The sequence below is a fragment of the Dictyostelium discoideum genome (genome assembly GCF_000004695.1).
Source record: "Dictyostelium discoideum AX4 chromosome 2 chromosome, whole genome shotgun sequence".
Lineage (NCBI taxonomy): Eukaryota > Evosea > Eumycetozoa > Dictyosteliales > Dictyosteliaceae > Dictyostelium > Dictyostelium discoideum.
In genome coordinates, this window is record NC_007088.5 from 4421287 (window position 1) to 4446254 (window position 24968).

At 25.1% G+C, this 24968-nt stretch overlaps 7 protein-coding genes across 7 annotated transcripts in view; 2 read left to right on the top strand and 5 right to left on the bottom strand.

The window, feature by feature from the left end:
• Positions 1-386: 386 nt before the first annotated feature.
• DDB_G0274911 (hypothetical protein) lies at positions 387-1856 on the bottom strand (the record flags this gene model as incomplete). The annotated part of the gene is made up of 1 exon (XM_639042.1): positions 387-1856. One exon carries the CDS (start codon positions 1854-1856, stop codon positions 387-389), a length of 1470 nt encoding a protein of 489 aa, XP_644134.1.
• A 150-nt stretch (positions 1857-2006) lies between these two features.
• On the bottom strand, positions 2007-7134 carry DDB_G0274483 (hypothetical protein; the record flags this gene model as incomplete). The annotated part of the gene is made up of 3 exons (XM_639043.1): positions 2007-5596; positions 5663-6878; positions 7024-7134. The coding sequence occupies 3 exons, from the start codon at positions 7132-7134 to the stop codon at positions 2007-2009; spliced, it is 4917 nt and encodes a 1638-aa protein (XP_644135.1).
• Positions 7135-7798: 664 nt separating this feature from the next.
• Positions 7799-9339, bottom strand: DDB_G0274659 (hypothetical protein; the record flags this gene model as incomplete). Its single annotated transcript, XM_639044.1, has 2 exons — positions 7799-9145; positions 9280-9339. The coding sequence occupies 2 exons, from the start codon at positions 9337-9339 to the stop codon at positions 7799-7801; spliced, it is 1407 nt and encodes a 468-aa protein (XP_644136.1).
• Positions 9340-10841: 1502 nt separating this feature from the next.
• Positions 10842-13149, top strand: abcG12 (ABC transporter G family protein; the record flags this gene model as incomplete). Its single annotated transcript, XM_639045.1, has 5 exons — positions 10842-11100; positions 11225-11355; positions 11453-11686; positions 11770-12709; positions 12797-13149. 5 exons carry the CDS (start codon positions 10842-10844, stop codon positions 13147-13149), a joined length of 1917 nt encoding a protein of 638 aa, XP_644137.1.
• Positions 13150-13970: 821 nt separating this feature from the next.
• abcG8 (ABC transporter G family protein) lies at positions 13971-16242 on the top strand (the record flags this gene model as incomplete). The annotated part of the gene is made up of 5 exons (XM_639046.1): positions 13971-14226; positions 14381-14511; positions 14592-14825; positions 14909-15431; positions 15506-16242. 5 exons carry the CDS (start codon positions 13971-13973, stop codon positions 16240-16242), a joined length of 1881 nt encoding a protein of 626 aa, XP_644138.1.
• A 177-nt stretch (positions 16243-16419) lies between these two features.
• On the bottom strand, positions 16420-19685 carry DDB_G0274481 (SPX domain-containing protein; the record flags this gene model as incomplete). The annotated part of the gene is made up of 2 exons (XM_639047.1): positions 16420-17516; positions 17621-19685. 2 exons carry the CDS (start codon positions 19683-19685, stop codon positions 16420-16422), a joined length of 3162 nt encoding a protein of 1053 aa, XP_644139.1.
• Positions 19686-21612: 1927 nt separating this feature from the next.
• The window catches only part of DDB_G0274915 (hypothetical protein), a gene marked incomplete at both ends in the record, with an annotated part of 5787 nt that continues 2431 nt past the window's right edge, over positions 21613-24968 (bottom strand). Inside the window, 1 exon segment of the mRNA XM_002649136.1 lies at positions 21613-24968. This exon segment is cut by the window's right edge and continues 812 nt beyond it. Coding sequence (XP_002649182.2) covers positions 21613-24968 — 3356 coding nt within the window.

Consider the following 24968-nt stretch of genomic DNA (forward strand, 5'->3'; position numbering starts at 1 on the left):
AAATTATTAATATTATCATTGTTAATATTTATTTTCTGTTGAAATTCATTACTTTTTTTATTATCTTTATAATTAGGGTAAGTTTTATTGGTTTTTTCAGTGAAAAAATCTTTAATAGTAATAAAAATAAACAAAAAATATAACAATAAAAGATAATCCAATATTTATCAAATAATCTTCCATTTTCAATTCTCTTGGTGACAGTGCAAAAATATGTATACACTGTTTATTATTATTATTGTTTTTTTTTAACCACTTGTATAAATAAATAAAAAAAAAAAAAAAAAAAAAAAAAAAAAAAAAAATACATTTTCTTTGGGAGTAAAAAAATAAATTAAATAAATAAATTATATTAAGTAAAAAAAAAAAAAAAAGATAGAATTTATTTAAAAAAATAATTTTTTTAATTTTGAAAGTAATCCATTATTTTGACTTTGATTTTCATTAGTTTCATTTAATTTTGAAAGTATTCTTAATTCTTGTTTTGATAAAGATTTTCCATTTAATAATGTTATTGAAAAATCGTTATTACCATTATTATCTATAGATAATAAGTTGAATAAAAATCTGTAGAATAAAGTTTGATTTGGATTTAAATCTATAGCTTTTAATATTAAATCTTTTTGAGATATATTTTTATTATTACCTAAAGTGATTAGTTCATTTGGTTTCATTATAATTGCAAGATTATAATAAGTTGAATCATAATTTGGTTCTAATTCTAATAATTTAATATATAAATCCTTTTTATTTACATTTTTACCACCAACTAAAATTGATTCATCAGGTTTTAAAGATACTGCTAAATTATAATATGCTTCAACATTATTATTATCCAATTCAATAGCTTTACAATATAATTGTTTTTTATTTAATTTTCTACCATCTAATAAAGTTATTATAATTTCACCTTGTTGTTGTTGTTGTTCTGATTTTTGTTGTTGTTGTTTTGATAATAATAAATTTGCTAAATTATTAAATGAATAAGAAGTACTCTTTAAATTTGGATTAACATCAATTGATTTTAAATATAGTTCAATATCAGTCATTGTTTTACCATTTAATAAAGTTATAGAATTCTCAACTGATGTATCTAATTGTTCAGCTAAATTAAAATAAGAATTTGAAGTATTTGGTTGAAGATCAATCGATTTCAAATATAATTGTCTTCTATTCATTTTTGTACCATCCGATAGAGTAACCACTTCATTTGAACTATTTAATTGATTTGCTAAATTATGATATGGTTTTGAAAATTTTGGATCAATTTCAATCGATTTCAAATATAATTGTTTTCTTGTCATAATTGTACCATCTAATAATTTAATTGATTTCTCATTATTCAACAAATTACCTAAATTATTATACGCTATTGAATGATTTGGATTTAAATCAATTGATCTTAAATATAAATCTTTTTTATTTAATTTTTCACCATTTAATAATTCAATTATATTATTATTATTATTATTATTATTATTATTATTATTATTATTATTATTATTATTATTATTATTATTATTATTATTATTATCAATTAAATAAGCTAAATTATGATAAGAGTTTGAATTTGGTTCCATATCAATTGATTTTAATAATAATTTCTTTTTATTAAATTTTTCACCATTTTTTAATTCAACAACTTCGTTATCATCTAAACAAATTGATAAATTAAAATAGGTATTATGATCAACATTTAAATTTTCATTAATCTCTTTTAAATGTAAAGTTTTATTCTTTGCACTGTTATTATTTAAAATTTGATGAATTTTATTAACTTGTTGTGTATGATTTGTAAAAAAACATTTTTGTTGTTTAATTAAAAGTTTATTAATATTTTTAGTTATTTTAAACATTTTTTGATGAAAAAAAAAAAAAAAAAAAAAAAAAAAAAAAATAAAAAAAAAAAGAAAATGATTAAAAAATAAAAAAAAAAACAAAAAAGGATTAAATTCATTTTTGACCAAAAAATAAAAAAACAAAATTTTATTTTTGTCACTAATGTTTTATTTATATCCATTACGGTTGTTCTTTTTATGACTATTACTACTATTATTATTATTATCAGAAAATGAACCTGGAACATATGAAAAACCACCAACTACTTGAATTTCTAAATCATCAGTTGAAGAATGAAATTGAGAGGTTGATTGATCACCAAAAAAATCATCACCAAAACCATATTTATCTACATTATTGTTTCTATTATTATTATTATTATTTTTATTATGATTATTTACATTCTTATTACCATTGTTATTATTTTTATTATTGTTTTTATTTTTATTATTATTTTTATTATAATTATTATTATTATGATTATTATTATTGTTGTTATTACCTGGTTTTGGTTTATTTTGTTGTGATTGTGAAAATGAGTGATAGGGTTGTGGTTGTTGTAATAACTCCTGTTCTAATTGTTGATCATGTTGTAAACTTAATTGTTGTAATTGTTGTTTGAAAAACTCTGGTTGTTGTTGGTAAAACTCTGGTGGTTTATAATGATTTGGTTGTTGTTGTTGTTGTTTTTGTTGTTGTTGTGGTTGTCGTTGTTGTTGTTGTTGATATAATTGTTGTTGGTGTTGTTGTTGTTGATAATAATTATTATTTGTTGGTTTTGATTGAATAGTTTGATATGGTTTGAATTCACAAAGATCTGAACATTTTTTTAAACATTTTAGACCTTTATCATTTAATTTTGAACAAGGTTCACAACATCTATCAAAAGGATTTAATACTCTATAACAAGGAGTTTTAACAGAATGACCACAACGTGGATGAGTTTTATCGATATCAACCTCACAACGACAAATTTTACAACATTCCAATTGACAAAGATGACCACAATCCAATTGTTTTAAACAAGGTTTGTTACAATTGAAATTATGATTAGTTTGAAGTGGATGACATTTCTTTGAGCAAGTATGACCACAATCCAATAAAAAGGCACAAGGCTTACTACAACCACCATCTTTTGCATATTGAATGAAATCTTTTTCATCACGAATATGAGTGATACCTTTTCTATGATTTTCACAAACCAATGGTAAAGTTTTACCGACTTGATTATTTTCTTCAAGTTTTGGAAACATATTTTTCCAAATTCCAGCATCCTCTCTTGATCTTTCAAGTAATTCTCTATTACCAAAAATGAATAAACCTTCTCTCGCTCTTGAAAGCATAACATTGATACGATTTGTTAATGAAAGGAAACCTGCGACATTTCTTTCATTATTTCTAACCGAAGAAATGATGATAATATCATTCTCTTCACCTTGATATTGATCTACAGTTCTAACTAAAATACGTTGTAGTGGGTGAGTTTGACCTTGAGGTGGGACATTTGAAGAATGTTTCATTTTTTCATTGATAGCATCATTTATCTCCAAGAGTTGACCAGCGTATGGAGCTAAAATTGTAATTCTCTCTGGTTCATAATTTTGATCCAATAGATAATTTGCAAAGCTTGTGATTAACCTAGCCTCAAAAGCATTGGATTTACTATTGATATGTGGTTCTTGAGCACGGCTTTCCCTATTAGAATGATCAAAGAAATAGACATTATAAAGAACACCACGAACAATTGATCTATAACCATCGGCTGAATTAATTCTCTCTTTTTCAACAACACTACTATGATTTTGTAAATTTGGGTAAACTGGTACAACAAATTGTGAAATACTTGGTACCATTCTACGTTGAGTTGCCAATGTTGAACATCTACCTTTATTCTCTACAATACGTTCAAAGATTGAAATATTTAAATTGAATTTAGTTAACAAAGTATGATCAGTACAAATTGGTTTCAATTGTTTATGATCACCAATTAAAATACAATGTTGAATACTTGATGGTAAACAAGCAGTGATTTGACCCTCCAATGTCAATGCACATTCTTCAATAATCAAAACTTTAATCTTTAATGATTCAAACAATTGTTTCATTCTTGAAGCACCAGTGATAGTGGCAGAGATAACTTCAGCACCTTGCAAGAGTTCTCTTTGATCATCAGAGACTGCTTTTTTAATATTTTGAGTTTGAATATGAAATTCTTCAAAAAGTTTCTCAATTAACTCTAAACATTTTTCAACTTTAATTTTACACCAATATCTATAGAGTTTAATTTTTTCTTTTTCTCCAAGTGAGTTAATTTTCTTTATATTCTTTTTTCTTTCACCTCTCATTGGTACATCATTATATTCTAAAAATTTCAAACAATTACCAATTTCATTGAAATATTTCTTTGGTTGATTTCTTTTATTCTTTGAGAAGGAGAAATCACCTTTACTTTCAAATGTTTTCATCTCTTTTTTTCTTTCCAATAGTTGATTTCTAAGAATATCCTTATCGATTTTATAATTGTTTTCATTATCGATATCAATTGAATCATTGATAAATATATCATCCTCTGATTGTTCTAATTCTTGATCCTCTGAAAATTTAATTACCCTTTTCTCTGGTCTTTTAAGTTTATAATTTGATTGATGAGATAATGCATTCTCGAAATGATTCTCTTCTTTCAATTCCTTTTTAATATTTTCAATTTCACCTCTAATTGGATTAATCCAAAGTTGGTATTGTTTCTCATGTTCAAATGCTGATTCATAATCTTCTTCATCATTGGTAACTAATTGTAAATCTTCAAATCCAAATGGTTCAACTAATCTTTTTAATGAATCTCTAAGTTGCATTGTGATTTCAGAGATCTTTCTATAGCCTTCATGAGAAAGTCCACCATATTTAATTTTGGCTTTCATTGTGTAATCTTTTAATGCTGGATCTTTTGATCTTGTACCAACTCTAATAATATTCTTTGTAATTGGTAATAGACCACTTGTAAACTGATCCAAGGCATGATTGGTATGACTAAGCACTAGAATCGGACTAGCCTCTGATCTACCGAAATCCTCTTTCATTTTGTTATGTATTATATGAAACAACTTTTTACCTATAAAAGACTTACCAGTACCTGGTGGACCTTGAATTAAACTTAACGATGAACCAAGTGTTTGTTCAAGCGCTACCATTTGTGAAGGATCTAATTGACCCAATTGAGTTGGAAAACCATCTTTTATTATATCAACTTGAGATGGATCATCACCTTTGTTTGAAAGTTCAATTTCATCATTGAATATCTTTTTAAAATCAAACACTGGATTATCCTTAATATATTGTGGTGGTGTCTCAGTCTCCTTTCTATTACAATAAACCAATGTATCCTTGAATGGTAAATTATCCTCATCAATTCTTTGCAATGATAATAAAATATTTTCATAGGATATAAAAAAGGATGGTGATTCAATCATAACATAAATATTATCAAAAAATTCCTTATTAAATTTTAAACCATTACTATTTGAATTGCCCAAATTTATATCGTTTACACTTGGCTGTTGATATGGTGATAAACCAACCTTTTTATGACCACCTTTTTCTTCTCTCTCTGAAACAATCATAAAATGTACCGTTTGAAAATTATCACAACTTAATGCTACTAATGATCCATTTAATAATTTTGGAAATGTTTCCCAATCAATATTATGATGATAATCAAATGTAAATTCATAACCAATTTTAAATCCTGATGTTGTTAAACCTTTTTAAAAAAAAAAAAAATTAATTATTTAATAATTTTTATTATTATATTTATATATATATTTACCTCTAACTCTAACATTTGTATATAAATTTGGACCAATTTCACCTTTATTAAAAGATTGTAAAGCAGTACGAAATGGATTAATAATATCTTCTCTAATTAAACGAAAATGAGTTTCTAAATATTCATATGGTGAACTATAACGACCTTTTTTAATTTTATTTAATTTGTTTTCATCTAATCTTCTTTTTAATTCACCTGGTTCTGGTACGATTGATAATTTTTTATAACATTTTGGTGTATTTGATTCATCGAATAGTTTCTTATATCTATCGAAAAATTGATTAATATAATTGATTTTTTTTTTTTGTTTTTCTTTTTCTTTTTCATTTTCTTCATCTTCTTGAACATGTTGATTTTGATTATTATTGGTTGGTTTCTTTTTCTTTATAATATCATTAATATTATAGTTATTATAATTACTAATTAAACTTGTGAATGAGTTTTTTAAGGTATCAACCAACTTAAATGTATATTCTACTGAATCAATATCGAATAAATCTGAAATCTTTTCAAATATTTTAACGGCCCTTTCAAACAATTGAATTGGATGATCATATTTTGATTTAAAGTAATTCTGAAGATTTGAATTATGGGAAACTAATGCTGATTTCATAATTTTACCATAGAATTCCATTTGTAATGGGTGATCTAATTTCTCCAATACTGACTTGTGTGAAAAGATCTCTATAATCCACTCAATGATTTGATTGGTTAAATTGGTCTTTGAAAAAATCATTGAAAATGATGTTTTGTTTTGTTCAATTCTTTCAATTAAAATTTTACTATTCTTTTTACTTGATTTTAATTCATCATATACACTCTTTAACCCAATAAAACCATCCATCATTCCTGGATCAAAATCATTTTTATAATTATTTTGGTAACTTGTTTCAGTATCTTCTTCAAAAGTATTGTTATTTCTATCCTTATTATTTCTATCTTTATTATTTCTTTTTTTATTATTATTATTATTATTATTATTATTATTATTGTTATTGTTAATTGCTGGTTTATATACAAAACCACCCAAACTACTCATTTCATTATCATCGGAATTATTATTTGATTTTTTTTGTTGTTGTATTGATTTTATTGGTTTTTGTTGAAATATATATTGGTGTGATTGCTCTTTTAATTGAGAAAGGAGTTGATTAAAATTTTTTTTATTTACACAACTAAATTTTAATTCTTCTATTAATAATTTTCTGCCATCAACCTTTTATTATTATTATTATTATTTTTTCAAAAGGATACCATAAACAAAAAAAAGAAAAAATAAAAAGTAAGTAGTGTGAATTTGATTTTGAATTGTTTTTTTTTTTTTTTATTTTATTTTATTTTTTTTTAAAATGAGGAATTACCTTTAAATCTCTAAATGTTGGAATCAATTCTGAATATCCAATTGCGTCTAACCAACTAGATACTTGTTCATTTTTCCAATCTGGTGCAGGTATATTTTTATAATTATTCATAAAAAAAAATTCTGAATAAAACAAATAAACCTTAATATTTTTTATTAAGTTTTATTTGTCAATTAAAAAATGAATTTTTGAAAAAAAAAAATAAAAAATAAAAAAAAACAATTGCAAAAATAAAAAAAGTAAAAAAAAAAAAAATAAAATTAAAAATAAAAAAAATAAAATTTCTTTTTATTGGAAAAACGGGAAGATGTTTTAGGATTATCAAGATGGAACTTGTTGAAAATAATTTTTAAAGGATTACAATAAGATATTGATAAAAACATTCCAATATGATTTTTAATTTTTAATTTTTTTTTTAATCAATTAATTTTATTTATTTTTAATGTAATAATTCAAGTTTTTTTTTTTTTTTTTTTTTTTTTTTTTTTTTTTTTTTTTTAGATGAAAAATTTTATTTTCAAGATTCAATTATTATTTTTTGTAATTATTTTTAGAAGAAATAGCAATATATTTTATATAGAAAATAAATTTAAATAATAGGTTTTAAACTAAATATGAGTTTTATATTATTTAAAAAATCTTTTATCCATTTTTAGTACTTTTTTTTTTTTTTTTTTTTTAAATTTTTTGAAATTTCAAAAAAATAAAAATAGATGCATATGAATAATTAATAAATCTAATTTTTTATTTTTAAAATCATAGTTAATTAATTTTATTAAATTTTTTCTATTATTTTTTTTTTATTTAAAATTGGTGATAATTCAGGATTTGAAGTATCTTCAGTGTTTGGAATATTATCAAATGAGTCTTCTTTTGGTTGATTACGAGAAGGTATACGATCATGAATTAAATGATTGAAAAAACCCAATATTTCATCTGCCAAAGAATCAGAGATACCTTCTGATGATGGTTCACGTACATGAATAACTATACCACCATCAGAAGCGCCACCAGTATTAACATCATTTGAGGAGAATGCAGGTGAAGAATTTTGTCTTTGTTTATCTTTTTCCTCTTTTTCTTTTCTTTCCTTCTCCTCCTTTTCTTTTCTTTCCTTCTCCTCCTTTTCTTTTCTTTCCTTCTCCTCCTTTTCTTGTTTCTCTTTTTCTTCTCTCTCTTGTTTCTCTTTTTGTTCTCTTGCTTCTCTTTCTTGTTTCTCTTTTTGATCTCTTGCATCTCTTTCAGCTTGATCTTTTTTAAATTTCTCCAATTCTTGTTCAAATTCTAAACGACGTTGATGATCAATCTCTTGTTGACGTTTTAATTCCTCTTGTTGAAGTTTCAATTCTTCTTGTTGACGAGTTAATTGTTCTTGTAACCATTGTTGGTTTTGTTGAATTTGTAATTCCTCTTGTTGACGAGTTTCTTTTGGATTTTGTTGTTGTTGTTGTTGTTGTTGTTGTTGTTCTTGTAATTCTTGTAATCTTGCTTGTTCTTCTTGTAATTGCTGTAATGTTGGATGTTGTCTTGATGTTTGTTCTGGTGTTTGTGTTACAAATTCTTCATTATTTTGTTGTTGTTCTTGTTGTTGTCTTTGATGTTGGTGATGATGCTGTTGTTGTTGTCTTTGATTATCTTGTGGCGAACGATTACCACCTGCGCCTAGTGATAATGAAATTAAAAGTTTTTGCATTTTTTCAGAATTTAAACCTAATGAATCAAATAATAAATCTTCCAAGGTTGTTGTTGTTGAACTCAACCCAATATTATCATTTGAAGTTGATTGAGTACCTTTTATTTGTTTATTACTCACTTTAATATTGCTATCATTATTATTGTCACTATTTTTTTGTTGTTCTTTTTGTTGTTGTTTAAATTCTTCTAATAACTCTTGATTTTCAATTTGTTGATATCTAATAGCCTGTTCTTTTTCAATTTTATTAGCATCTTCAATTATTTTCTCTATTTTATCTAAATAACTATTTATTGGTGTTTCTAATATAAACTTTTTAAATGTATTGTACAATGATTCAATATCTTTATTAAATTCATCTCTTTCTTTTTCAACTAATTCTCTTTTTGAATTAAATTCTTGATCATTATTTTTTTTAAAATAGTTATCCTTTTGGGAAAAAAAAAAAAAAAAAAAAAAACAGATCGAGAAAAAGAAAAAAGGTGGTGTTAATACCAAAGAAATTTTTTTTTTTTTTAAAAAAAAGGGTGAAAATCGAAATCGAATTTTAGATTTAGACATACACAATATCCTATTGAAAATAATAATGAAAATATGATTATTAGTGATAATAATATCTTCATTTTTTTTTTTTTTTTTTTTTTTATATTAAAATAATTTAAAAGTTAAGTGTAGATATAATTTATTGTTAAATAAATATTAAATGATTTTTTTTAAACTATTTATATATTTTTTTTATTTTCCTTCCTTTTTTTTTTTTTCCTTTTTTTTTTTTAATAAAATAATAATTTTTTTTTTTTTTTTTTTTTTTTTTTTATTTGTAGAATGTTTGTGTGTAAGTGTACGTGAACGAATTAGTGTGTATGTATGTGTGTGTGTGTGTTTTTTTAAATCTACAAATTATTTTTTTTATTTTTTTTTTTTTTTCATACACTTTAAACAAAAAAAAAAAAATATCATTAAATATTAGATATTTATTGAATATTTTATAGGTTAACCCAAGGAATGTTTTAATTAAAAAATGGTGAATCAATAAATCCACAAAGTCTCAAAATAGAATCTAAAAACTTTAATAGTTAAATGTGGTGTTGATCAATATTCATAATAAGAAACTTTTTTATGTAATTTGTTTGAATAAATAATATTAAAAAAATAAACCAATAGTAAGAGTAAAAATACCAATATTATTACAAAAACTTAATTTTTCAAACAATATTATTTAATTCTTATAAAAAAAATAAACTAAACAAATAAAAATAAAAATAAAATAAAAAAAAAAAATTTTACCTCTGGTTTAATTACTTCCTGGTAAAAGTTTTATTTATTTAAACTATTATCAATAATTAATAAAAAATAAAAAAAATAAATTGAACACTTCATTATTTGTCAATAAAAAAAAAAGATATTATTTTTATTTTTATTTTTTTTATTTTTTTTTTTTTTTATGTAATTTAATAATATACATTTAATAAATGATAACAATTATGTCACAATAATTATAAATTGAGTCAAAAAAAATTTTGAAGTTCTTGGTAAATGATTCATGATTATGTCACAAAAACGGTGAGAAAAAAAAAAAAAAAAAAATAATCTTTGGATGATTTCCCAAGTTGTGTGGAGATAATAAACCGGATCATTTATAAATAATTACATTACAATCATAACCATATGGTTTCATTGAGTTCCTTTTTAAGATTGGAATGATTGTTTCAAAAAAAAAAATAAGTTACAATTCCCATTTTTTTTTTAATTTTAATTTTTTGGAATTAAATTATCGCGTCATGCTTCGCAATTTTTTTTCAAAAAAAAAATCAGAATGATATTTATTATTTAAAACAATAACTTAGAACCTACAAAAAACAATATTAAATTTAAAAATAGAATTTTGGGAAGCTTAAAAAAAAACAAAATAATAAATAAATAATTAAAAATAAATATCCTAGTAATTACGTAATTTTTTTTTTTTTTTCTAAAATTTTAAAAGTTTTTTTTAATTTTTTTTTTTTTTTTGTTTATAAACACTCATAAAAAACTCATCATTTGATTAAAACAAAAAATAAAAATAAAATAAAAATAAAAATAAAAATAAAAATAAAAATAAAAATTTTAAAAAAAATATATTAAAATGGAATTACAAACTATTCCAAATAATATTAGCCTTGCTAATGGAGATAGTAAAGGTGTTCAACTAACATTTAAAAATATTGTTTATAAGGTTGATAATAAAAAGTATAAAAAATTAGTTAAAAAACAAGAAAAAGCTAAAAAAAAGAATGACACTGAAAGTTCCACTGGTGATATGAATACTGGTGTATCAACAACAATCGAAAAAGAATTAACAATTTTAAATAATGTTAGTGGTGTTATTGAAAAAGGTGAATTAGGTATGTAAATAATTTTTTTTATCTTCAAAAATTATATTGGTTGTTTTTATCATTTTTTTTTTTTATCTCTGTCCTTTTTTTTTTCTAAACATTTTTTTTTATTTTTTTTTATTTTCATTTTTAGTTGCATTGATGGGACCATCAGGTTCAGGTAAATCAACTTTATTGGATATTTTAGCACAACGTAAATCAACTGGTAAAATAACTGGTCAATTATTAGTTAATGGTAAAGAAATTGGTGAAGCTTACAAAAAGGTAATTTTCAATTTTTTTTTTTTTTTTATTATTTTTTTTTTTTTTGTCTGCTTTAATTATTAATTGTTGAATAAAAAAATTTTATTTTTTAATTTAGTATTGTAGTTATGTTACACAAGAAGATGTTTTATTACAAACTTCAACTGTATTTGAAACATTAAAATTTTATGCTGATTTAAAACTTCCAGGTGTTTCTGAAATTGAAAAAATTAAAAGAGTTGAACAAATTATTGAAGATATTGGTTTAACAAAGAGAACTCATTCAAAGATTGGTGGTGTTTTACCAGGTGGTATTTTAATGAAAGGTTTATCAGGTGGTGAAAAACGTAGAGTATGTAATTAGTTATTATTTAAATAAAATTTAAAAGTTTTAAATTATTAATAATATATATATATTTTTAAAAATATTAAAAGGTTAGTATTGGTTGTGGTTTAGTTACAAATCCAAGTTTAATATTTTTAGATGAACCAACAAGTGGTTTAGATTCAGTTGCAGCATTACAAATTATGAAAACATTATTAAATTTAACATTAAAAGGTGTTACAGTAATTTGTAGTATCCATCAACCACGTCCTGAAATTTTTGCATTATTTAATAAAGTAATGGTAATTATTAAAGGTAAAATGATTTATAGTGGTAGTAATATTTTGGAATATTTTGAATCATTAGGTTATCCATGTCCAAATAATACAAATCCAGCAGATTTTTGTTTAGATTCAGCAGTTGAAATTGGTGAAGGTGAACGTTATACTGAAATTTGTAATCAATGGCAAAAGATTTGGGAGAATGAATTATTGAATGAGATTGAATATCCACCAGTGAATGTAGAGAAACCAAAAACTGCATCATGGGGATACCAATATTGGATTCTATTAGGTAGAACATGGAAAGATTTCCTACGTAACCAAGGTAATTTCGTAGCAAGAGTTGGTACCGCAGTGGTTACTGGTTTATTATTTGGTGTTTGTTTTGCAGGTTTAAAAGAGACTGAAGCTGATGTTCAAAAGATTTTAGGTACAATTTTCTTTTTAATTACTGGTTTAAATTTAACACCTTTCGCAGTGATTTCATTATTCCTTTCTGGTAGAACTCTTTTCAACGCCGAGAGAGCTTCTAAAATTTACCATTCTTTCCCATACTATATGGCGATGGTAACTGTGGAAACTTTAATTGTATTTTTGGTCGCATTGATTAATGCAGCAATTTGTTATTTATTCGCTCATTTACGTTGGACTGCTGGTCACTTTTTCTTTGCAATTATGGTTTATTTCTTTGTTCATTTACTCTCTGATTTTATGATTTCAACAATTGCTAATTTAACTGGTACTAGTGATATGACTTTTGCTTATGGAAGTATGTATTGAATTTAATCATCTCTAAAAATAATATTTAAATTTTATTTACCTTTGGTACTAACTTTTTATTAAATTTTAAAAATAGGTGGGCTTTCTGTAATTTATATGTTATTTGCAGGTTTTTACGTGCCAACAAATGAATTACCAAAATCATTTGGTTGGTTACATTGGGTTAATCCACTTTTTTATTCATTTGTTTCTCTTGTTGTAAATCAATTTGAAGATTTACCTTTAGAATGTACAAGACCAAATATCCCGGTTGGAAATTCTACTATTCAAATACCATGTCAATTTAGTAATGGAAATCAAGTTATTGAATATTATGGTATAGATGATTGGACAAGAGGTAGTTCATTTGGTGTTGTTGTTGCATGGACTGTTTTCTTTTTCTGGACTTCATACCTTGCATTACACTTTTTAAACAAAGAAAAGAGATAAAAAAAAAATTAATTAAAATATTAACAAAAAAAAAAAAAAAAAAAAAAAAAAAAAAAAAAAAAAAAAAAAAAAAAAAAATCACCATCAACATCAGTATAAAAAATTAATAATAATTATTTTCAAAGTGGCCATCTTGACTTTCACTAATAACAAAATATTTTTTGTGAAAAGGTTGTGGTTTAAGGGTATTTTTGTCGATAAGTAACCAAATCGATTAATTTTTTTTTAAAAAAAAAAAAAAAAAAAAAAATAAAATTTTCATTTTCTCAAAAAAATTTTTTTTTCTTAGAAATCTAATCTTAAAAAAAAAAAAATTAATTTTGGGGATAAATGATCAATTTTACAAAAAAAAAAAAAAAAAAAAACAACAGATTGTGTGTGATTAGTTTTATTATAATTTTAATATTAAAATAATGGGGATAAAATTTTATATATATGAAAATTTAAAAAAGTGCACTATTTTATTTATAATTCCCCACATCAGTATATTTTCTAAATAAGCTTGATCGGTTTACAAAAAACCATGTTCAATCTAAATATATATTTTTTTTTTTTTTTTTTTTAAATAAATAAAAAATTCTTAAATTTTAAGAAAAAAAAAAAAAAAAAAAAAAAAAAAAAAAAAAAAAAAAAAAAAAATTAAAAATATAAAAATAGAATAAAATCTTTTTTAATCACTAATTAATATTTTTATTTTAAAAAAATATAAAAATATATTTTTTATATTAATTTTAAATAATATATAAAATAATTAAATTTTTGAATTAAAAAAAAAAAAAAAATTTGAAATTAAGAATTTGTTTAATTAATAGATTGAAAAAATGGAGTTGGAAACAATAGAATATAATAAAAGTTTTAATATTTGCGAAAATGGAGATAGTAAAGGTGTTCAACTTACATTTAAAAATATATCTTATAAGGTAGAAAATAAAAATTATAATAAAAATAAAAAAGAAAAAAATAAAAATAAAATTGATCCAGAATTTGTTAACCTAGATAATAAAACAGAGAATTCAAATGAAAAAGAAATTACTATTCTATATAATGTTGGTGGTGTTATTGAAAAAGGAGAATTAGGTAAGTAAATAATTAATTGATTTTTTTTTCTTTTGAAAATGATTTTTATATCTATCCTTTTTTTTTTTTTTTTTTTTTTTTTTATTTTTATAAACTTTTTTTTTTTTTTTCTAAACTTTTTTTTTTATTTTTTTTTTTTTATTTTTATTTTTAGTTGCATTGATGGGACCATCAGGTTCAGGTAAATCAACTTTATTGGATATTTTAGCACAACGTAAATCAACTGGTAAAATAACTGGTCAATTATTAGTTAATGGTAAAGAAATTGGTGAAGCTTACAAAAAGGTGATTTTTTTTTTTTTTTTTTTCGTCTATTTAAAATTAATTACTAATTGTCGATTAAAAATTTTTATTTTTTAATTTAGTATTGTAGTTATGTTACACAAGAAGATGTTTTATTACAAACTTACACTGTATTTGAAACATTAAAATTTTATGCTGATTTAAAACTTCCAGGTGTTTCTGAAATTGAAAAAATTAAAAGAGTTGAAAAAGTAATTGAGGATGTAGGTTTAACATTGAAAAGAGATTCAAGGGTTGGTGGGGTTTTGGCAGGAGGAGTTGCTGTTACTGGTTTATCAGGTGGTGAAAAACGTAGAGTATGTATTAAACAAATAGTTAATCATTATAAATCATAATTAACAATTTTTTTTATTTTTTTTTAATTAATTTTTTTTAAAAGGTTAGTATTGGTTGTGGTTTAATTACAAATCCAAGTTTAATATTTTTAGATGAACCAACAAGTGGTTTAGATTCAGTTGCAGCATTACAAATTATGAAAACATTATTAAATTTAACATTAAAAGGTGTTACAGTAATTTGTAGTATCCATCAACCACGTCCTGAAATTTTTCAATTAATTAATAAAGTAATGGTAATTATTAAAGGTAAAATGATATATAGTGGTAGTAATATTTTGGAATATTTTGAATCATTAGGTTACCCATGTCCAAATAATACAAATCCAGCAGATTTTTGTTTAGATTCAGCAGTTGAAATTGGTGAAGGTGAACGTTATACTGAAATTTGTAATCAATGGGAAAATAAATGGGAGAATCAACTAACTAATGAAATTGAATATCCATCTTTGAATGTTGATATTCCAAAAACAACTTCATGGGTATACCAATATTGGATTCTCCTAAATAGAGAATGGAGAGGATTTATTAGAAATAAAGGAAATGCATTATCAAGAGTAATCACAGGTATGTACATTTATATTAATTTTTATTTTAATAAAATCCAATAATAAAATTATTAATATTAAATTGAAATATAGCAATTGTTATTGGAGCACTTTTTGGATCGTGTTTTGCAGGTCTTAAAGAATCAGATGCAGATGTTCAAAAAATTATGGGTACACTTTTCTTTTTAACCACTGGTTTAATGTTATCACCATTTTCAATGATTACTCTTTTCCTTTCAGGTAGACAATTGTTCAATTCAGAGAGAGCTTCAAAAATATATCATTCTTTTCCTTATTTTTTATCAATGATTACTGTTGAACTAACGATTGAATTCTTTGTAACATTGGTAGAAGTAACAGTTTGTTATATGTTGGCTCGTTTGAGGATGGATGCCGGTAGATTTTTCTTTGCTGTTTTAGTATACAGTTTTATTCACTCACTTTCAACCTTTTTTATTAGTTCATTAGCTAATTTGACTGGTACAAGTGATTTAACATTCTCATATGCTTCTTCATTAAGTGTTGTTTTCATGCTATTTGCAGGTTTTTATGTTCCTACAAATGAATTACCAAGAGCATTTGGATGGCTTCATTGGGTCAACCCAGCATTTTATGGTTATTCTTCAGTTGTAATAAATCAATTTGAAGATTTACAATTAAAGTGTACAGATGAACCATGCAAGTTTACCAATGGAAATCAAGTTATTGAATATTATGGAATTGAAGATTGGACAAGAGGTGGATCATTTGGAGTTTTGGTAGCTTGGGCAACATTTTTTTATTCATTAAGTTATTTTGCATTGCACTTTTTACACAGAGAAAAAAGATGAAATATAAAGAAAGAGATAAAAATTTAAAATTAAAAAAAAATAAAGAAATAAAAAAAAAAATTATTTATAAATATGTTTTATTGGGTTTGTTTTTTTTTTTTTTTTTATACAATTGTTATTATTTTTTTGTTTACTAAAAAATTTTTGTTATTATTATTATTATTTTTTTATACACTTTTATCTACTTTTATTTAAATCAGCACGAGTTATAAGTCTATTCATTGGAGAATTTGGGTCAACTTGATTTCTATTTGAAGAGTTTAGTTCTGGATGTGATTGAATTCTTTGCATTGAAGAATTTAAATCAGCTCTACTATGATTTCTAATCATTGAAGATTGAATTTCACCGTGTGGACTTCTTTGTTGAACTGTTGAATTAAATTCAACACGTGGTGAACCAACTCTTAAATGTTGTGGATTTATATCAGCATGGGAGATAATTCTTTGATTTGGAATATTATTTAATCTATGTTGTGGAACTGTTCTTAATGTTGATGGATTAACTTCAACATGAGATGTTAAAACTCTTGGAATTGGATGATTAAAATCTGGATGTGAATACATTCTTGGCATTGAACTATTTGAATCTGGAACGTGTCCGGCGAATCTTTGCATTGTAGAATATAAATCTGGATGAGAACTAATTCTATTCATTGAGTTTAATTCTTGAGTTGAAGCAATTTTCTTAATTGAAGAGATGATTGAATTCTTTCTTTGATTATAACCTTCATCATCAACAAATTCAGAATTTGATTCTAAATTTAAATCTTTACTATCAGCATCTGAATCAATTGATTCATCATCATCATCGTCATCATATGGATGGTGACCATTACTAAGATTACGACGGTGATGTGTACCACCACTACCATCTTTGGTTTCATTATTATTATTATCGTGATGGTGATGATGATGTGGTTTCTTTTCATCATATCTTGATTTCTTTTCTTCCATATAGTTCTTGTAATCTTGACTGAATGGGAGTGGAATATCCTTGAAATGACTATAGGTATCAGCACATTGAACATGTTCACTTTCAACACGGAAGAAAATGAATTGAGCAGCCCATGCAATTTCAGACAATGAAAACCAGAATAAAAACAATGGATGATCTAATTTATATGATGTACCTTGTCTAATTGAAAAAACAATTAACCATACAAATCTAAAGAATGTATCAAATGACATTGCAACATAATAAACCCATTTTCTTTTAAATACCATTTTTTCTCTTAATGGCCATTGTTTATTAGTTTTATAATTTAAAAATAAACCTATTTTTTTTTTAAAAAAAAAAAAAAAAAAAAAAAAAAAAAAAAAAAGATATTAATATAAATTAATTATTAAAAAAAAAAAATAATAAAATTAAAAAACTTACCCCAATCAACAGTAAAATCAGCATAAAGTTTATAAACTGTACCAACGACATTGATGATAAACCATAAGATTTTAATCCAACTCCATTCCTTATTACCATAATTATTTGCAACCCATAAAAGAATATTAGTAACAATTGAAAATGTAGATCTAATAGCACTAGTTATATGTGGGAAGAATTGACCAGTTTCCCAGAAACGACGTACACATTGCATAACACGCCAGTAGAATGGTAAAACACTTAAAATTGGGAAGATTACAGCTTTATGTTTAAAACAAACACCAGATGGAGAATAAAGTGGATCATTAAATTTAAACATACAGACTATTTGTTGCATATTGAATAAAAATTCACCCAAACATAATAATTGTACAGACATAAAGAAATCTGGGAATCTAACTGGAACGAATGGGGCTTGAACAACTTTAGACATTTTATGTAAAACCCAAAATCTAGTACGATGAGCCAATACTTTAAATGGTAGAATTAAAAAGAAAATTGAACCCAAGATAAATAACAATGGAATTAAAAGTAAGTAACGAGAAGTTTCTGGACTACCAGTTTTATTTGAAATTGAATCAACATAAACATTGAAAACCACTAGCCACATTGTTACAAAAATCATACCATACATTAAATATCTTGATGAAGATCTTTTAATATCAGGTTTTAGTTCAAAAATAAATACATAATTAATACCAGCTTTCTCCCATAGTTTAGTCATCAAAGCAAATAAAGTACCGAGAATAATTGGTAAAGAGGAAATACGGAATAGCAACCAAGCCATTGGAGAATTTTTGGGAGAATCAGCAACATCTGGGAAATAATAATAAAATTTGAAAATTACTTGAGCAATTAAAATAGCACTTGCACCAATTAAGAAACCAATAATATAATTTTGAAATTGATTAACTTGTTTATTGGTTCTAATTTGATTATTTGCCAATTTAATATCATTACCAGTGAAATAACGAGCGTAAATTTGTTTAATTCTTCTTGATAACTCTCTAACTGGACTATTGGTAGAGGTTAATCTTGTATTTTCTAAATATTTTCTACACTCTTTGGCAATTCTTGGATTTATTTTTTCATATTTATCCAATATCTTATAGAAACCATCCAAATTCAAATTTTTATAAGATTCTAATGATTCCAAATAATGGTAGTTATCATGGAAACCTTGTTTAACATAATCAATATTTCTTATGGTTCTTAGTTGTTCATTATCTGATAAAAATGGAATCATACCAACCAGATCGACACATTTGAATTTAGTCTTTCTATAACGGTCAACAAAGAATATATCCACTTTATTTACTTGATCAATGAAACCGTCTTGAAAAGTTTCTTGTGGAACGAATACAGTAGCACCTGTAATATTATTACTTGCAACCATTTCAATTTGAGATGAAATACCACCACCATCCAATTGAAATTCGTCACCTTCAATCTCACTACTACTACCGAGACCTTTGTTTTTTGGTGAACGTGATACCATTCTACTTAATCTATTATTTGTATTTTTGGCTATTTTTTTCAATCTTTTAACACCTTTATTAATTCCTTTTTTAACTTTAACTCTACTACCAGCTGTTGCTGTTATATTTATAATCTCACCATTATCATCAATAACCAATTCATCCATTTCAATCTCATCATCATCACCACCATCTTCATCACCAACAACACCATTACCATTTTCATTTTCATCATCTTCATCTTCACCAGAACTTTCTTGTGGAGCCATTTGATTTGGTATTGAAATATTATTTGAATTTGTTTGTTCACCATCTTTTAATGTATTATTATTATTATTATTATTATTTATATTATTATTATTATTATTATTATTATTATTATTATTATTATTATTATTATTATTATTATTATTTTTATTTATATTATTTTGTTCTTCTGGGGATAATGGTAAATCAATTATTGCACTATTTAATATTTCAGCATTTATATATTCATTGTCTATTAAATTTTTTAAATATTCATAATCTATATATTTATCTCTCCAATGACTAACTTTATTATCTTTTAAATAATCTCTAAATTTCATTTTATTATTTTATAAATTTTCCAAGATTTTTATTTTTATATTTATATTTTAATTTTTTTTTTTTTTTTAAAAAATAATTTATAATTATTATTATTTTTTTTTTATTATTATTATTATTTTAAATATTATTAAACAACTAAATTAATTGAGTTTTAAAATATTATTTATTTATTTAATTATTTACTTTTTATTTTTTTTATTTATTTATTTTTTTTTTTTTTTTATTATTTAAATTAAAAAAAAAAAAATTATTTATTTATTTATTTAATATTTTTTATTTTTTTTTTTTTTTTTTTATTTTATTATTTTTTTTTTTTTTAATAACCAAAAAAAAAATTTTTTTGACGTAATACAATAAAAATTGGAATACAATCAAATCAATTATTGTGTGTGGATTTCTTTATAAAAGTGATTAATTAAAAAAACAAAAAAAAAATTGATTAAATTTAAAGTGACAAAGGAATCAGTGAAAAAAAAACAAAAAAAAAAACAAAAAATAATAAAAAAAAAAATAAAAATAAAAAAAAATTGAATTAAACAGAGTTGACATTCACATTTTTTCTTTAACTGGTATTTTTGCTGGAATGTATGATAAAAATAAACTCAAAAATTTTTTTTTTTTTTGTGCGGAAAAAAAACTCTCATAAAAATTTAAACATAAAGTTTGACAATCAACAAATCTCTGGGCATGTTTAAAAAAAAATAAAAAAAAAAAAAAAAAAATAAAAAAATTAAACAAAAAAATTAAAATATAAAACAAAAAAGTATTTTTTTTTTTTTTTTTTTTTTTATTTGTTTATAGCACCTTATACACAGGTTAAAAAAATGTGATAATATTTTTAATAACCCCTTTTTGATAGTATTTTATTTTTTATTTATTTTTTTTTTAATTTTTTTTAATTTTTTTTTTTTTTTAGATTTGTTGGTGTGTATTTTTATAATAATTTAAAATAAAAGGGTTTATTTTTTATTTTGTTTGGGTTTTTTTTTTAATAATTATTATTATAATAGATTTGTTTAACTTATCCTGTGTGTGATCGTTTTTTCTCTGTGTTTTTTTTTTTTTTTGACTGGGCATTTCTTTGTTTTTTTTCATTTTTTTTTTTTCATTTTTTTCATTTTTTTTTATTTTTTTTTATTTTTTTTTACTTTTTTATTTTTTTTCTGTTTAGATTTCTGTTTTTTTTCCAACGGTCACTTAATAAATTAATTAATTTGATGACGATGATGATTTTTGCTTTTTTCGTAAAAAGATCTTGATTTTATAAAAAAAATAAAAATTCTTTAATTTATTTTTATTTTTTTTTTTTTTTTTTTTTTTTTTTATTTTATGTGGTAAATTTTTTTTTTTTTTTAATCATTTTTTTTTTTTTTTCAATCATTTTCTTTATTTAATTTTTTTTTTTTTTTTTTTTTTTTAATCATTTTTTTAGTCTTGGTTGGTAATTTTAAAACTCAACTATTGTCATTTTGTTTTTTTTAACTCAAATTAATTTTCATCTTGAGTTTTATTTTTCAGCCATTCTCAAATTATTAGAGTGAATTGATTTGAACATTACTGCTCAAAATAATTTGCATTCAAGAGTCTGAATAGGATTTAAACTCGATGCCCCTCATCAGAATTTTTAGTTGATTACTATTTATTATTAATAAAAAAAAAAAAAAAAAAAAAAGAAAAAAAAAATTATAATTTTTAATATTTATGTGTTTGTGTTTTTTATTTTTAATAAAGGTTTTTATTAATTTAGTATATTTAAAAATATAATATGTAATTGAAAGTTATAAGGAAGTGGAAAAATAATTTTCTTTTTTTTTTTTTTCTTTTAAAAAAGTTATATAATACAAAAAAGTTTATTTTTCTGTTTTTTTTTTTATTTTAATTTTTTTAAATACTAAATATTAAATAATTACTATTAATATTTTTTTATTATTTCTTTTTTGCAGGTTTTTTACTTGTTCCCATTTTACCAAGTGAAAAACCATTTGCAGGCACGGCGCCAAAATTACCAAATGGATTTGGTGCAGTGGATGGGGTTGAACCAAATGGTGAAGGTGAGGCTGCTGGTGCTCCAAATGGAGAGGGTGAGGCTGCCTGTATTCCAAATGGTGAAGGTGAAGCTGCAGGTGCTCCAAATGGTGATGTAGTTGAAGCCATTGAATTTCCAAAAGGTGATGCACCAAATGGAGTTGAGGATGAGGATGAAGTAGTTGGTGCTCCAAATGGTAATGATGATGATGACGATGATGATGATGAGGTTATTGGTGCTCCAAATGGTGAAGAGACGAATGATGGTGCAGCGGTTGAAGATGATGCTCCTCCAAAAAGATTAGTCGAACTTGAGGTTGAAATTTGTGGTGCTCCAAATGGAGTTGAGGATGCAGATGTTGGTGCTCCAAATGGAGGTGAGGATGTAGATGTTGGTGCTCCAAATGGTGATGCTCCAAATGGAGTTGAAGATGTAGATGATGGTGCTCCAAATGGTGATGATCCAAAAGAAGGTGTGGTAGTAGCGGCGGTAGATGTAGTTGGTGCACCAAATAAACTGGAAGATGAGGTTGAATTTGAAAGTGATGGTGCTCCAAATGGATTAGAAGATGGTGTTGATGATACAGTAGTTGGTGATGAGGTTGGGAATGGATTTGAACCAAATGGATTGGATGTTGCTGGTGTTGATGAAGTTGGGATTGAAAATGGTGATGAAGTTGATGGTGCTGCTGATCCAAAGAGACCTGTTGATGGTGTGGTGGTTGATGATGTAGTTGAAGAGGATGATCCAAATAATCCTGTTGATGATGGTGTTGAGGATGAGGATCCAAATAATCCAGTCGATGGTGTAGTGGTAGTAGATGTTGTTGTTGTTGAACCAAATAATCCTGTTGATGGGTTTGTTGCTGTTGTAGATCCAAATAATCCTGTAGATGGAGCAGTTGATCCAAATAATCCTGTTGGTTGTGTGGCAGTAGTGGATGATGAAGATAAAGAAGATGATGTGGATGATGAAGACGAACCAAATAATCCTGTTGATGGGGTTGATGATGAGGAACCAAATGGTGTAGCAGTAGTGGATGTTGTTGTTGAACCAAATAATCCTGTTGATGGAGCAGTATTGGTGGTTGAGGATGATGTTGAGCCAAATAATCCTGTTGATGGGGTAGTAGTAGCAATTGAGGATGAGGAGCCAAATAATCCTGTTGATGGAGTTGTTGAGGTTGAAGTTGTCAAGGTCGAGGTTGTTGCTGGAGTGGAAGTTCCAAATAATGCAGTTGAGGGAGTTGTAGATCCAAATAAGCCATTTGGTGGTGTGGTAGTTGTCGATGTGGTGGAAGATGGTGTTGAACCAAACAATCCTGTTGATGGTGTTGTTGTTGCTGCTGTTGTTGTTGATCCAAATAAGCCAGTTGATGGTGTTGTTGATCCAAATAAGCCAGTTGATGGTGTGGTGGTTGTTGAGGTGGTAGAAGATGATGATATTGATGATGATGATGATGAAGATGAAGCACCAAACAATCCAGTTGATGGGGTTGTTGCGGAACCAAATAATCCAGTTGATGGGGTTGTAGATGATGAAGCACCAAACAATCCAGTAGATGGTGTTGTAGTTAAAGATGATGTTGAAGATGATGTCGATGGTGTAGTTGTTGAACCAAATAATGATGTTGATGGGGTTGCAGTTGTTGCAGCTGTAGTTGTGGTAGTAGCTACCTTTGATTCAGTTTGATTTGTTGACCCAAATAAACCACTGGATGAAGTTGAAGATGGAATTGAAAATGGTGAGGCTGATGTTGTACTAAATAATCCTCCTGAAGAAAGTGATGGAGTTGTTTTTGTCTCAGATTTTGAGTCAGATGATGTTGTTGTTGTTCCAAATAAACTTGATGGTGTTGTTGCTGAAGTGGTGCTACCAAATAAAGAGCTAGAGGTAGATGAGGAGGATGATGATGTTCCAAATAAACTGTTTGATGGTGTGGTTGTTGAAGTAGTAGATGAGGATGATGATGATGAGGATGATGATGATGATGGTGTTGTTGAGCCAAATAAGCTTGTTGTTGGTGTAGCTGTAGTAGTAGCAGTAGAAGCTAATGTTGAGGCACCAAATAAACTAGAAGTGGAAGCTGTTGAACCAAGTGGGTTTGATGAAAATAATGAACCAGTTGATGTTGTTGATGGATTAGAGAATAAACCAGAGGTAGTTGTCGAACCAAATAATGATGTTGTGGTGGTGGTGGTGGTTGTAGATGGTTTATCATCTATCTTTTCCTTTTTAGAGGTAGTTGGAATAATGATGGTTTGAAGATGTTGATGATGATGATGATGACTCTCTCTTTTTCTTTCTCTTTTTATTTGAATCTTCATCGGATGAATCATCATCATTTTCACCTTTTTTTGTTAAAAATGAACTTGTTAATAATGAACCACCAGAGAATAAACTACTACCAGTTGGTGCACTTCCAAATAAACTGCCACCAGTTGGTGTATTTCCAAATAAGCTACCACCTTTTGGAGGAGCAGCAAATAAACCTGTTAATTGTGTACTTTGTTGTTTTGTTTTTGGTTTCTTTTCTTTTTCTTTTTCTTCATCAGAATCTGGTGGTACATAAAATTCTTCCTCTGCTTCTAAATCACCACCATTTCCATCACCTTCGTTCTCTTCATCAGAATCTGGTGGTACATAAAATGCTTCCTCTGCTTCTAATTCACCATTTTCGTCACCTTCTTCATCACCTTCATCACCTTCATTCTCCTCATCTTCTTCATCAGATTCTGGTGGTGGTGGTGGCGATGATTTCTTTGGTGCTGCTGATAAATTTACACCAAATGAAGCTGGTGGTTTAGCAGTTGTTGTATTTGATGAACCAAATAAAGAAGTTGAAGTTGATGATTTGCTAGCATCTCCAAATATTGATGGTGTAGTTGTAGCTGTAGTTATTGTTGAGCTAAATAATGAAGAAGACGTAAGAGATGTTGTTGGTTTTGAGAATAAACCTTCTGTTGTTGGTTTTGTTGAAAAAATACTTGCTGTTTTTGAATCTTTATCAGTGGTGGTAGTTGTTGGTCCAAATAATGATGTTGATGTTGATGATGATGTGAAAGATGGTATTGAGGTTGTTACTGGTGAGGTAGATTTATCAGTACTTGATTTATCAGCACTTGATTTATCGGCACTTGATTTATCAGTTGTTGGTGGTGATGAAAATAATGATGATGATGATGATGATGATGCGGTGGTGGTGGTTGCTAATGGAGTTGTAGTTGAAACACTAAATAATGTTGTTTCAATTGGT